Source organism: Cynocephalus volans, chromosome 2 (assembly GCF_027409185.1).
Source record: "Cynocephalus volans isolate mCynVol1 chromosome 2, mCynVol1.pri, whole genome shotgun sequence".
NCBI classification, from domain to species: Eukaryota; Metazoa; Chordata; class Mammalia; order Dermoptera; family Cynocephalidae; genus Cynocephalus; species Cynocephalus volans.
In genome coordinates, this window is record NC_084461.1 from 51,588,892 (window position 1) to 51,604,505 (window position 15,614).

A 15,614-nucleotide genomic window follows, 5' to 3' on the forward strand; every position below is an offset into this window, starting at 1 on the left:
ATGGATCAGGAGTAATTTCAACTTTCAAGTCTTAATATTTAAGAAATACATTTCATAAGGCTATAGTTGCCATAGATAGTGAATCCTCTGATGGATCTGGGCAAAGTAAATCAAAAACCTCTGGAAAGAATTCACCATTCTAGATGCCATTAAGAATATTCATGATTCATGGGAGGGGGTCAAAATAACAACATTAACAGGAGTTTGAAGTTGATTCCACCCCTCATGGATGCCTTTGAGGGATTTAAGACTTCAGTGGAGGAAGTATCTGCAGATGTGGTGGAAATAGCAAGAGAACTTGAATTAGAAGTGCAACCTGATGATGTACTGAATTGCTGTAATCTCATGATAAGAACTGAACGGATGAGGAGTTGCTTCTCCTGAATGAGCAAAAAAAATGATTTCTTCAGATGGAATCTACTCCTGTGAACATTGTTGAAAAGACAACAGAGGATTTACAATATTACATAAACTTCGTTGATAAAGCAGCAGCAGGGTTTGAGAAGATTGACTCCAATTCTGAAAGAAGTTCTGTTGTAGGTAAAATGATACCAGGCAGCATCTCATGCTACAGAGAAATCTGTTGTGAAAGGAAGAGTCAAGCAATGTGGCAAAATTAAGAAATTGCCATAGCCACTCCAACCTTCAGCATCTACCACCTGATCAGTAAGCAGCCATCAACACTGAGGCAAGACCCTCCATGAGGAAAAAGATTACTACTTGCTGAAGTCCCAGATGATTGTTAGCATTTTTTGGCAATAAAGTATTTTTAATTAAGGTATATAAATATACATTGTTTTTTTTAAACACAATGTTATTGCATACTTAACAGACTACGGTATAGTGTAAACATAACTTTTATATGTACTGAGAAACCTAAAAGTTTAATTCCAAAAGGCAAAAAATAGTATAAATAAAGCTGAAAAGAAAAACTATAAAAAATATTTTCAATTCATATCAATGACAAAATATATAAGCTTTTAAAATATATAAAGCACTCCTACAAATCATGATTAAGAGACCAACAATCAATAGAAAAATGGTCAAAGGACTTAATTTACAGAAAAAGTGGTACAAAATGAAATGAGACTTTAAGATCTTAAAATGAAATGGTGCCAACCTTGTCACAAAAGAGAAATTAAAATTACAAGTTACCATTTTTTAACCTATCATATGGCAAAGATTAAGGGTAAGGGTATTGGGGAAATGTGCTTTTACTCTCTGTTTGTGGATTTAAATTGTTGCAACCTCTAAGGAAGGTAATTTGGAAAGAGTTGTCAAAATTACAAATACACATTCCACTTGACTTAGCAATTCTATTCCTGGGAATTTAGCTCACGGATATATTTGCACTGATTTGAAAAAACATAACATATATATAAGGTTATTCATTGCAGCATTGTTTGTAATAGCAAAAGATCAGGAACAACATATATTTATTAGTAAGGAATGAGATTAAAAAATTATGATATACCCATTCGATGTACTATTCCATGTTTGTTTAAAATTATGACAGGGATCTTTTTGTACTTATGTGTAATCTCCAAGGTAGGTAATTAAGGGGAAAAAATGCAAGATGCAAAGCCATATGATCGGTATGCTAAAATTTGTGTCTCCCCCACCAAAAAAATCTTGCATATATATTTGTACATCTATAAGTTATCCCTAGAATATTATTTTAGAAACTGGTCATTGTATTTGCCACCTCAGAGGATAACTGAATGGCCAAGAAACAGGAACAGAAGGGAGATTTTTCCACTGTACTTACATAGCATATTCAAAAATAAATAATTTTTAAATTTTTAGGGGAAATACCACAAGACTGACAATACAATCGTCATCCTGAAAATATCAAGAAATCCCAAGTGTTTCCCAACAAGACATACACTGATGATTCTCTTACAGACACTTGATCTGAGAATAGAGAATATCTGGGCTTTCTCCCTTCACCAGTGGGGTTGGGAGTCTCTAACGACTCTTTTTTCTTTGTAGGGTAAGTGCCTGCTAATTTCAGGGAATTCCTCAAAGCATTTTTTCTTTCCCCAGTATTGCTTCATCTGTCTTCTTCTAGATCAGAAATTTATAAAATGAGGTGAGAAAAAAAAGGCCTGAAAACTTTTTTGCATGGTGAATTTTTGTCTCTCAGAAGAGAGAATTCTTTTGGTGGCTAGGATATTAAATGGATAGCTGCACTTTACCTCTTCCTTGCCAGATCTTGAAGTTCTGCCTTAATTTGTAAAATTTACTTAGCATGGCATACTGATACCCATCTTTTAATTAACATAAATTTTCCTTTATTTATTTTAACTTGCTTTATTACCTATTCTTTAAAGAAGCAATCTCTTTTATTTTTGTCTTCACATTTAAAATACAGTTGAACAAAAAAATGTTATTAATTAACATAAATTTTCCTTTGTTTATTTTAACTTGCTTTATTACCTATTCTTCAAAGAAGCAATCTCTTTTATTTTTGTCTTCACATTTAAAATGCAGTTGAACCAAAAAATGTTATTAACACTTATACAGGAGCTTCCTTTTTCCTCAGAATGTCAGAACAAGTTTGGAAACTGAATAGTGATTTTTTAAGTTATGGATCAAAGATATATTTTTCATGTGGTGGGGAAAAAAGGATACATGTATGATCTCAATCTTGTGGATGTGTATGTGTGTGTATATGTATTTGTGTGTGTATATATACACGTACACGTAAACATCCGTAAGATTGAGGTCATACATGTATGCTTTATACATATATATACATATATGTATAAATACTTGTGTTTATAATTTACTGAAAAGACTGAAAGGAAATACAGTAAAGTGTTAATTATATGATATTTTGGTGGTGGGGTTATGGGTGATTTTTATTTTCTTCTACTTTTCTGTATTTTCCAGATTTTCTTCAGTGAACATTTAGTGAATATTAAATGATTGTTAAAAAATGATTTAAGATGTGTTTTCTGCATTCTGCAAATACCCTAAGAAAAACAGTGGTTTTTCTTTTTTGGAGAGAAATAGTTGACTTTTAATCTTCTGAGAAATGGCAGTTTTGCTTTTGGCTTAGCCTTTGTGTTTTACTAACTGAAATGTAGTGGGTTTATAGATGTAATATTTGTCTTAAATGTTGTCTTAAAATCTGGCAAAATGTCTTAGTGGTTAAGTATCTAGTATCTGGAGTCAAAAGACCTGTGTTCAAGTCCTGGTTCCTGTTTGCTAGCAAATGACGTGAAGTAAATGTCTTAAGTTCTCTTAAGCTTCAATCTCTGTTTAAAAAGGAAATAATAATAGTACCTTGCAGAGTTGTAAAGCTTAAGTGAAATTATTCATATAAGAAGAATAAAAGAACAACAACAAAAAAATTACTCATACAGAGCTATGTCACCTCTCCCAGGGTGATGGAGATACAAAGGATTACTCAAAGCCCATTTCTCCAGAGCAGTGAGAAGCCAAGAAGGGGTTAATCCCAGGCAATTCCTTCAAGAGAGAAGAATTCCTAGGAAATAACCCCAAAGAGGTTTTCTCTCAGTTTTTATTGTCCAGGCAAGCAAGTTACAGAAAAGGAACATAAGTGCTTACAAAAAGAACAATGAGATAATTGTCATAGCAACACTTAGTTCCCCAAGAAACTCAAAGAAACAGCTGAAGACGAGATGTGGAACATCCTAACTATTAACCCTGAAGCTTTTAGTTCACATACTTTCTCCTCATTAGGTTTAGCTGCACCAAGGGCATCTAACCTCATAGTAAGCACTTTTGCTGTGTTAGTTTTTTTATCTACAACAGAGACTTTAGTCCTGGGAAAGTTTTCTGTTTTTCCCAAGCTTAGCATTTTTATGTGCAATTCTAAAAAGTTAGGCAATTCCTTAAACTAAAGGGCTTTGGCCTTGCTAAAACTACATTTGCTTTATTAATGTTGGTATCCTCCACAAAGCTAAAACTCAATGTCTGGCACATGGAAACGTGCCATAAATGTTAGCTGGGGTTTTTTTTCTGGTCATCCCTGGAATTCTAGGACCTCTTTCCTCTTCCTTCAAACCTAACAAAAGATGGTTGTTCATAACAGGATTTTATGAAATGAAGAATAAACATAGTCCAAGCAAGATTTTGATATTAATCAGCCGTTTGATACCCACAGGAATTTCTTGCTGGTTTTGTTGGTTCCTATGTCCTGTATCACCATATGTGTTGCTGGGTCTGTCTCTATAGACCAGTGTGGTCTGCAGTGTGGTTTCCCAAGTGTGGTGTAAAAGGTGACTTCAGATGATACGAACACAGCCCTTAAAATTTTTAAGATGTGTATCTATTTTATTGTACATGTGAACAAAAAGTGCAATTAGTATATTAAGTCAATAATTTCATGGGTATATTTTAGAGCAAGGTAAAACCTAATATTGAAGTAAAAGCAAGTCAGCTTAAAGAGAAATATTAAGGATGCCATAAGTTATGGCAAAAATTGTAAAGATGGTACTGAAGTTTAGAACTCTCTGCTCTAGATCCTCCTTCCCATGTCTGTGTCTATCCCAAAAGCTCAGTAGAACAGATTAAATCTGTCTTGAACGTAAGCCTTTTGTCATCTACCCTATGTCTGGGGAATCTCGCCCCCCCCCCTTTTTTTAACTAAATGGTTCCATGTTTTTCTAAACAAAAGAATAGGAAATCTGCCGTCCTCCTAGGACAATTAATAGCAGCTAGCTTTAAAATTTAAGTTTGAAAAATGTGCAGTCTTTAAAATACAGTCTTCACTTCTGTGGTCTTTAAATCCATAGACCATTGATCATTACTATCTTCCTAAATTCAAATTTTTGTTTTGATTGTTTCAATTAAATCTAATACTGCTTAGTGTTAAGTAAAACAACTATGCATTGTTTTACTTAATAATACTCATTGAATGCACCTATGTCAATTCTTTCTTATTGTATTAGGACTTATTAAACCTAAACATATATTAGATTAAATGTTATTGTTAAGTTAATTTTAAGATGTAAATTAGACCCTAAAATTTTGACACTTGAGCAGGTACTACTTAAATTTGCTCACTTACTAGGATGGAAATTTTTTTGCTGTGATAAGTAGAGTTGTCTTTACAAATATTGCTTGAAAACATATTAGTATAAGTACGTGTGCAGTTTGTGCATAACTTCTTACTCAGTGGGAGGCATAAATCTCATTCCTAGTCCTTAAAAATAATACAAATAGGATTTATTCCAAAGAATGGAGTAGAATAAAACAATTTATTTGGGGGGCAGGGGGACATATATCTCATTACAAAGAATTTACTCAATAAATTAATAGTTTTATTCCATATTTCTAAAGCTGTGTACTTTTCAAAACACATCTTTTATATCACCTATTTGTAAACAGATGTTTATTCAGCAATTATCAAGGAGTTAAACTAGCTCGTGAATTACTGTCTTTCCACACACAAATAGGTATGACTTTTGACTTTGAAAATTTGTAGAAGTTTATAGACCTAAGAGTAGAAATAAAGAGTTAATTTTTATGTCACAGATATACAGATCTACTGTTATATGCATTTAGTAGTGCTACTGGAAACTGTAGACCTCTCCTCTTCCCATGTGCTAAACTTTATTGATGAACATTTAAAAGCTTATAACTTATACATATACTTTTAAAATCCCATGTTTTAGCATTTTATATTTTAGGTGATAGTTTTCCTCTGTAACTGTTATTGCTAAAAGGACATACTTAATATATTGGTATTTAGATAAGGACTAGATGAAGACACAGGCATTTTGACTTTCAAACATTTTGAAAATTGTTAGGTAAACAAGCTTTACTGTATACTAAATTTGTAGTAACTCTTATTATGATGATGTATTTATATATGTGAATGTAATCATTTTAGTAAAAAAAAAAAAAAACCTGTACATATATTGAGCCTCTAGTGTGAGAGAAATGCAGCTATCACTATTACGTGCTCTCTCTACCCTAACCCTTGACCCTACAACTTAGAGATTTTTACTACCAATCCCTTACCCTACTGTAAATTTATTGGGTAAGATAAGCAAAAGATAACTCCTCTTTGTAAAACTTAGGGAACCTGTGTGTTAGGATTAAATCAACCTGATTAAAATGAGTTCATAATGTAATGCAGAGCTTCCCTGACTGCATACTTGAGGGTTATTAGCCACTAACAGCTTGTCTATGAACTTCCATATTACTAAGGCTGAGGAAATAAAACTAGCCATTCAGTCTTCTCAGGCTGCCCTTTTTGTGCCTTCCTCTCTCCTGCATAGTCATTCCCAGGAGTTTCCTTAACCACACTTGAAAAAATGTTTACTTAGTAGAATTTTAGGTAGTATAGGAGAGAGATTTGCAGATAACAAGGTCAGTTTCTTTAATATATCATCCATTCTATTTAGCATAGTGTAAGATTGGCCTAGGAGAGGTAAGAGAAAGGAGTGTTTTGTTTTTTTGTTTTTTAGGGGTTTTGTGTGTTTGGTTTTTTGTTTTTATTTTTTTTGGCCACAAAACAAGTCTTAATACATTTATAAAGATTGATAGAAAATATGTTCTCTGACCACAACAACAGAAGGAAATTTAGAAAATTCTCAAATTTGTGGTAATTATACAACACTTTCCTAAATAAACAATGGGTAAGAAGAAATATTAAAGGGAAATTAGAGGGTACTTTGAGATAAAAATCAGCACAACAGATTAAAATTTATAGGATGCAGGGCTTATGCAGTGCTTAGACAGGAAAGTTAATACTTGTAAACAATATATTAAAATGCTACATTGTATTTTAAGATATTAATCTCTTTGTAAATTTCCTCTTTCATATCCTGGGTCTTGTTTGTTTGTTTCATTCTGTTGTCTAAGTGAGTCTTCTGCTGTCTCAGTTTCCTTAAGATTGTTGTTTGGAATTCCTTTTCAGTCATTTCAAGGGTTTCCTGCTCTATAGGGTCTTGTATTTGAGAATTACTGTATTCTTTTGGTGATGTCACATTTTCTTGGGTTTTCATATTTCTAGTATCTCTACATTGCTGTCTGGTCATCTAGTAGAGCAATTGCTTCTTCTGTTACTCTGGAGTGAGCTTTGAGGAGAGAGACGTCCTCTTCTTTTTCCAGTCTCCACTGATGACTCTCCTTGTGTCAATGTAGTTGAGTGTCTGGAGGGCCACCTGTATGGTATCTATGGCTACTGCTGTGGCATCTCCTGCTTTTGCAGCAGCTGTGGCAGTAGCTGTGGTGGGCCACTTGCACACAAATGGTGTTTTTGGTGTGCTCCTGGGGATGCTGCCCTCGGCTCCTGTTTTAAGACCCTGGGTGTGCACTGTTTCATACCTGCATTTGGGTAGGGAGCTGGTCCTCGGCTCCTGCCTAAGGACGGTGGGCATGCTGTTTTTGTTGCCTGTGTCCTGGTGGAGGGGGCTGGCCCTTGGCTCCTGCCTAAGGACCCTGGGCACGCTCTGTTTCTTGCCTGCATCTGGGTGGAGGGGGATGGCCTTTGGCTCCTGCCTAAGGACCCTGGGCATGCTTTGTTGTTTCTTGCCTGCTTCCGGGTGGAGGGGGCTGGCCCTTGGCTCCTGCCTAAGGACCCCAGGCATGCCCTTGAGAAAGGAATATTTTGTAAGGCCCAGTTTTCTCTCCCTGACTGGTCTGATCACTCTTATGCCATGATGTTCCCCTTTATCATTGCTCACCAATGTCTTCTCTGTCTCCACTCACATTCCCTGGAGTAGGCAGGCCTACTTGTTAACTATCGGAAAATAGAAAACCTACTGGGTTTCCCCAGGCTCAAAGGTTCAATTACAAAGAAACATGTTTTGAAGTCACCATTTTGACAAAGCTGCTTTCAAGGATATAATCAAGACTTTCTGAAAATAGAAGAAAATAACAAATAGTTTTATGCCTTCTATATGAACTTAAAATATGCATTAATCACCTTTTTATTATCGAGAAGTATAATTAATAGGCATTCTTATCCATCCTTGACCTCTCTCAATCTTTTTCTTTACTGTTCCCTCTGCTTTAATGTTTCTACATTGCTACTATTCCACTCCAGGTATTAAACTCTCACCTGAAGAATTATACCTGAGGCTGACCAGTTTTTTCTTCCTTCTTTCTTTAGATTCCCTTGAGAGGTAGTTACTCAAATGGGCTTCACAATCCAGCCCATGGCTTGATTCCCTTGGGTTTGCCAGTGTATGTGGGGGCAGGGTGGCAGCAGGGTCTTGTGGTCTATTACATACTTAGTAAAGGCCATGAACGTCTATTCCCTTGGGAAAACTCAGCAGCCATTGGCACCTCTAACATATATACTCGTGAGTTTGAAGGAGGCAAACATTCTTTTCATTATTAAAATGTTTTTTTATTAGCCATTACATTAGTGCCCTACAGGATTAATTGGTTCTTTGTCTATACATAGAATCTAGATTTATTTTACCAAAATTAATGTTGCATATTGTGGTAGAAAATTTTAAATTTTTTCAGTAATTTAGAAATTGCCTTTTCTGACATACCTAATTCTAAATGGAATCTATTCTTCTTCCTGTTAATTTTATTCTTTTACCACGTGAAGAGTTATGCAATATCAAAAGAGAAGATATTACTGATAGTAACTATTATATCATGGGATCATTTAAAAGTGTATTAATCATTTTTGTCTTATAGGACAAACTATTCGAGAGAAAAGACTTGTAGAAGCAGCAAATAAAAAAGAAGTAAACTATGAAGTAGGGGATATCCCAACAGAATGGGAAGGTAAGTTTCTACTTTTATTAGAATCTACTGGGAGGCAAATCGTTTAATGATATGCAAAATCAATAAGAACATGTATATTTACATGCTTCTTCTCTTTGCAAAAACTTTTACAGTCTGAATCCCAGAAACTTTTTTTTTTTAATCATTGCTTTTCTTTGAAAGTTGTGGAGGTACCAACTTTTACTAAGGGAACGCATGTATAACAAAAAGAACTATTAAGCATTAGCAGAACTTGGACTAGAGTGAGGCAAGCGAAACTCCTAAGATGCAGAATTTAAGGAGGCATTCATTCTTAATGTACTGACCCTGCACTTGCACAACCCCAGGACCTGTTAGTTGACCTCCTGTTTAGGCAAGAATGGGCACCTAATCCCTATCTTAAGACTTTGAGGTTAAGATAAAAGATCAAAGGGAGATAAGACAGCAACAGTTAGTCTCTCAGTATGGCTGGAACAGTTACTTATGAACTAGATAGCCTGTGAGTGGCCAAATTCAGTCCACCATCAATGTTTTATTACAAAAAAAAACTGATCTGCTGCAAAGAAAACTGAAACCAGTTTGCTAAGAAAAGTACATAGACAGAGAACTCTTTAGGCTCCAACAGCTTTCCAATTCCCAGTTCAATTTCTTTCTGAATGAAGTTCTGCTGTAAGTCTGAGTTCTAGATGACATGCATATCCTTGTGATAAATTTCCCTTTTTTGCTTACCAGTTCTTAGCATAATGCCTGGTACACAATAAGGCACATAGTAGGTGCTCAGTACATATTTATTGAACACATGAAATATAACCTGAGTTAGCTTTTGTGATTTACAACTAAAAAAACATTAATTGAAACACCAATACCTATCTTATATATCACTTTACACTTATTAAATGTTTACCTGTAAGCTTGGTATTATGCCATTACTTTACAATCATTATCATATTTAATCATCACAACAATCTTATAAGGTAGACACTGTAACTATACCCAGCATGTGAGTGCAAATATTATTTCAGTGAAAATATCTTTTTCATTTCTGCTTATTAGCTATGAAAATACTACAACTATGAGAAAAGAGCATAAAAATGGGTAGATAACAGAGTTTTTTGAAGAACTACAGAATGTTAATTGGCAACTTCTAGGAGGAGTAATTGAGCTTTCTTATTTTAACAAATTTTCCAGTGTTATAGGCTACATTTGCAATTTTCAAATAATGCTTGTGCCTTCTTATAATGAGCCTATTTTGTCATTTTTTCCAATAATAGTATAGAATTTAAATGTTTATATAAATTAAGTTATAAATAAACAAACAGGTTATGACTCATTTTTCAGCTTTTGAGACTTTTAGAGAATTAGAATGAAATTCTAATGCTTTTTATGGCTCTGTCTTGATCTAGTAATTCAGCATAACTATCCCTTGGGGCATACCCTTAAAACAAATGTATCAACCAAACGCTGAAACAAAAATTATTTTTACAGGGGTGCACATCAATTAAATGTAAAAAATAAGAACTCTACGCCATGAAAAAGTAAATTAAAATATAAACAAACACACACAATACTATATAAAGGGAAGCAGAGAGAAAAAAACTTTTAAAGTAAATGGTGTCAACACCAAGTGAATCTAAAATATTTTCAGATCCAGATAAATATTACATTTGTCAGTTATTCATAGCGGAGTACAGGTACCCAGAAGTTGCATATTCTCCCACAATATAGTTTAGACAGTGTACTCTTTTAATTCATTTATTTAGTAAGCATCTGTTGAAAACTTCTTCATTTATGGAGCTTACATTCTGGAGTGGGAGAATGGATGGGAGAAAGACAGTAAACCAGATAGATAACTAAACTATATAGTATGTTAATGGCCAGAGAAAATAAAGCAGGAAAAGGGCATGAGGAATGTTGGGCAGGGTTTTGCAGTTTTAGATAGTGTTCAGAAAAGGCCTTGCTGAGAAGATGTCCTCTGAATAAAGACAGAAAAGAGCTGACCATGCAGATAACTAGCAGAGGAGCATTACTGGAGAGCTAATGCAAAAGCCCTGAGGCAGGAACATGCTCAAGTGTTTAAGGAACAGCAAGAAAGCCAATGTTACTGGGATAGAGCCAGAGAGAAATTAATAGGCGATGAGGCTAGCGAGTTAACAGGATGCCTAATCTTCTTGGGCCTTGTAGGCCTTTGTAAGGACTCTTTCTTTTACTCTGAGTGAGATTGGAAGCCATTGGGTTTTGAAAAGAGTAGTCATTTGCTCTAAGTTATATTTAACATAGTCGTTTTGGCTGTTGCATTGCAAAGAGACTGATGCGGACATAGGCAAAACCTGGAGAAAGAAAGCTCATAATAATTGAGGCAAGGGATGTTTGTGACTTGGACCAGAGTAACAGTGGGAGTGGAAAGAAATAGTTGCATTCTGGATCTACTGTAAAGGTAGAGCCAACAGGAGTTGCTGACATATTGGATATGGAGTGTGAGAGAAAGAGATCAATCAATGATAACTCTTAAGCAATTTGGTCTCACCTGAGAAAGTGGAGTTGCTGTTAACTGAGATGGGCAAGACTGTGGAAGGATCAAGTTAGAGGGGAAAAAATGAAATAAATTTTGGACATGGTAAGTTTGAGGTGCCTATTAGACATCCAAGAAAACATGTCAAATTGCATATGAGCCAAGAATTTAGTGGAAATATCTGGGCTGGAGATAAAATTTGGGAGTTGCCTGCAAATGAATGGTATATAAAGCTATGAGACTAAATGAGATCACAAAGGGAATGAGAGTAAATAGAAAATGAGAAGTTCAAAGACTGACTCCTAGGCTACTCCAAGGTTTAGTGACAGTAGAGACAAAAAAGGAGCAGCCAGAAAAGAGGGAGAAAAAAGAAAAGTGTCATGTACTGGAAGCCAGATATCAAGGAGGAAGAAGTGATCAAGATGAGGACTAAAAACTAACTTTTTGCTTTAAGAACAGAGAAGTCATTAGGAATCCTGACAAAAATGGTTCTGTGGGTGACAGGAGCAAAAAGCTGTTAGAAAAAAGAACGTCAAGAGAGAATTTGGAGAGAATGAGTATAGACAGTGTTTATAAGGAGATCTGTAAAGAAAAGGAGAGGAATGAGGCAGTACCTGGAGAGGAAAGTGGAGAAAGTTTTGTTTTGTTTTAAAGATAGGAGAAGTAATCGAATTTTGTAATAGTGATGGGAAAGATCCAATAAAAAAGGAAGCATTTATAATGCGGGAAAGAGAAAGTCCTTCATAAGGCAGGGTGGGAAAGGATCTAGTACACAGGTGGAATATTTGGCCTTTGACAAGAGCATGGAAAATTATCAGTAGTAGTAGTAGAAAAGCAGAGTATATGGGCATAGATGCAGGTAGATGGGTAGATATGGTAATGAGAACTTGTATAAATTCCTCTTGATTCCTCCTAATGAAGCAGAGTGGTTAAATAACTTCCTAAGAACAAACAACATCTAGAGGCCCAGTTTGAGCCCAAATTATCTGTTTCCAAAGTCTTTACTTTTAATATTATATTATACTGCCAAGCTCATTAATAACTTAGCTACCTCCTATTTATCTTTCAAGTTTTGGAGTACACATAAATTCCCTTTGGAAGGCTTTTCTGACCTTACCTCTCTCCCCTAGTGCTAGGTGGGATGTTCCTTTTTTTTTTTTAATCTCACTTTGTGCCTCTCCAATCAGAACATTTAGCATACTATAGCAGATTCCCTGTTTACTTATTTACCTCCTCCCCCTGGACTTGAAGATTCTTTAAGGAGAGGTCCTTACCTTGTTCATCATTGCATTTTCAGGGCCTAGCTCCATACTTTAAAGTAGTTAGGTACAAGTTCAATCAGTATTTGCTGAATGAATGCATTTGAAATTGAAAGTACACCCTGGACCCAGGGTTGAGTCATGGGTGAATGGAGACAAAGATGAAAATTAGTCAGATGGAACCATGTGAAATGGCACACGGTGCAGGGTTTTGCGGGTTGGATTCTGGTGTCCGTGCCCAGAACAGACAACCCAAGCCCTGGCTAGTTAAATAACCTGTTCTCAGGACTGGATAACAGACACCCATGCCCTCCCCATTGTCGTCCAGGTCCCCACTCAACCCTAAGTGGCGCCTGCAGCCCCACAGGACACACGGTTCATTCGCTTGAGAAAAATCAGTGCCTTGACTGTTCAATTGGTTAAGAAGAAACATCTCAGCATTCATGTCAGCACCCTCACAGCTCTAGGCTTCTACCTCAAATTGTATGAAACATTTAACTTGAGCAGGTGGCAGCAGCTGACCCCACTGGACCCCAACCCATCCAGGTGGACCCAACAGACAGCAGGGACTCCAGTCTGTTGGGAGGAAAGAGAGGTGGTCCAGTTGGCCAGCAGGGCTGGGGTGGGGTGGAGGCTCAGGCCATGCCCACAAGGCCCTACCAGGCAGAGGACCCACCCCACCAGCGCTCACAGTTTCCTGCTGACCCGCAAGCAGTTGTGGGAAGAGCTGCTCCTTCTCATGGGAATGAGATTCGTTCTTTGTATTTCAGACCTGTGCTTCATGGCCCCTATCGCTGTGTCTTGTGTGACCCTAGCCTCACCCCTCAAGGAGAGACCCAGTCCCCATGTCCTCCCTGGTCTGGGATTCTGCAGACCCCGCTGTCCTCTTGACACCCCATCCTCCTCTGCCAATGGTGTATTAATGTGCAGGAATAGCTGGAAAATCCTGGGCAAACAAGATTGACAAAGGGAAACCTGCTTTGCCTGACTTTATAATGTATTTGAAGCTAAACCAATTAAATCAGTGTAGCTCAGACCCAAAATATGAGTGATTTGGAATAGAATTGGAAATTCAGAAATTATACCAGGGAGAAATAAAGGCTGTATTTCATCAGAGAGAGAGAGAGAGAGAGAGAGAGAGAGAGAGAGAGAGAGAGAGAGAGAAAGACAGAAAGACATGAACAGTAGACCAGAGCAATTGTTTTGAAACATATAGAATGTTCTTGGACAAAGATTCAGTTGTGGGAGATAGTATAGTACTAGCTACTGGACAATCTTATAAAAGTTTCAATGAATCTTTTAAATTAATCCATGGCATGATGTAGTTCTTATATGGAGCCACTCAAAAATCTGTCTGTCTGTAATTCACCTGATATTTTATCTTCCATTTTTGTTGTTTTTGGTAAGTTTAAGTTACTTTGGTGTTGAGGAGAGACCTAAAATACATGCAAAGTAGCATATGGTTGGAAGAGACCAAAAGGCCCTAATCCAGTTTTGTTTTGTTTTTTAATGGAAAGTTAAACTTTACTTACCACATGTACTCATTAAAATGTAAGAATACAACCTCAGAATAAAATTAGGTAAAAATTACTTTTTAAATATATTACAGCATACCTGTCTGTCATTAACATTCTTAATAATTAATATCTCATATAAAATGTCATATCCACTTTTATTGCTTTTAGTATTAATAATTGTTAATAATTATTTAACATGTCTTTCTCAGACTGTAATAACTCCCCATCAAGAATTTTCAAAGTAAGCTTCATCAAATGATGGACATGACATGATGCTGTCCCTATCCCAGCATCAAGAACTACGTTACATTCATGTCCTACAGTGGCCATTTGCTACGTTGGTCATTTTGGGCAAAACCTCCCTGTTTTTTGTCTATAAATTTAAAAGGCTGGGTTCAGTATCCTTTAAGGCTCCATCTATCTCTGATGTTTTATGATACATGACTCTAGAGGTGAGTTATGTCATGTCCCAACCCAGAGTCTCTGGACATAACTGTTCAACCAAATTGTTTGGCTGGGAATTACTGAGAGCCATTGGTGATCCTTATCAAGTGGTAAATAGCTACATGTATTAGTTATCTATTGCTGCATAACAAATTACTCCAAAAGTTAGAGGCCTGAAACAACAAACATTTATTACCTCAGTTTCTGTGGGTCAGGAGTCCAGGTGTGACTTAGGTGGATCTTCTGAATTCAGGGTCTCTGACATGGCTATAATCAACGTGTTGGCCTGGGCTGCAATCATCTCGAGGATGCACTCTGGGATTAAACACTTTCAAGCTCATTTACATGGCTGTTGTCAGGTCATAGACAGTCTTCCTCCAAGCTCACACAGATTACTGTTGCCTGACTTCCGGTCCTGTCTGGCAAATGACTGAGGGCCTCAGTTCCTTGATAACTGTAGCTTTGTAAGTCATGTTATAAGGAACTATTAGTCCTCCAACTTCATTATTTTTTTCCCAAGTTGTTTTGGCTATTCTAGGTCCTTTGCATTTTCATACACATTTTAGAATAGGCTTGTTAATTTCTGCAGAAATGCCTCTTGGAATTTTCTTTGGGATTTCTTGAATCTCTAGGTCACTTTGCAAAGAATTGGCATTTTAATAATAATGATCTTCAGACCCCTGAACACAATACATCTCTTCATTTCTTTAGGCCTTCTTTAATTCTCTCAGCAAAATTTGTAGTTTTCATTATACAGATATTGCACATCTTTTGTCAGATTTACCCGTAAGTATTTCACATTTTTGATGCTATCATAAGTGGTACTTTTTTTTAAGTTTTAATCTGACTGTTGCTCTCATATAAATACGCAATAGGCTTTTTGTATATCGATTTTATATCCTGTGACTTTGCTGAATTTACTTTAGTTATAGCAGTTGTATTATCAGTTCCATCAGATTTTCCACTTAGAATATCATTTTTGCTTCTTTCTTTTAAACCTGGATGCATTTAATTTTTTTTTTTAATTTTGCCTGTTTGCACTGGCTGGAACCTCCAGTACACTGTTGAGCAGAATAGATGAGCAGATATTCTTGCATTGTTATTAGTGGGAAAACATTTAACTTAATTTTTCACCATTAAATATGATGTTGTCTGTAGGTTTTCCCATAGATGGCTTTT

The 15,614-nt window shown here is 36.1% G+C and overlaps 1 protein-coding gene across 3 annotated transcripts in view; it reads left to right on the plus strand.

Moving 5' to 3' along the window:
• Window positions 1-15,614, plus strand: part of NDUFAF2 (NADH:ubiquinone oxidoreductase complex assembly factor 2) — a 175,037-nt gene that overhangs the window by 108,600 nt on the left and 50,823 nt on the right. For all 3 annotated transcript variants that reach the window (XM_063086403.1, XM_063086407.1, XM_063086406.1), the window contains one exon: window positions 8,638-8,727. In XM_063086403.1, coding sequence (XP_062942473.1) covers window positions 8,638-8,727 — 90 coding nt within the window. The remainder of the gene's footprint in view (window positions 1-8,637; window positions 8,728-15,614) is intronic.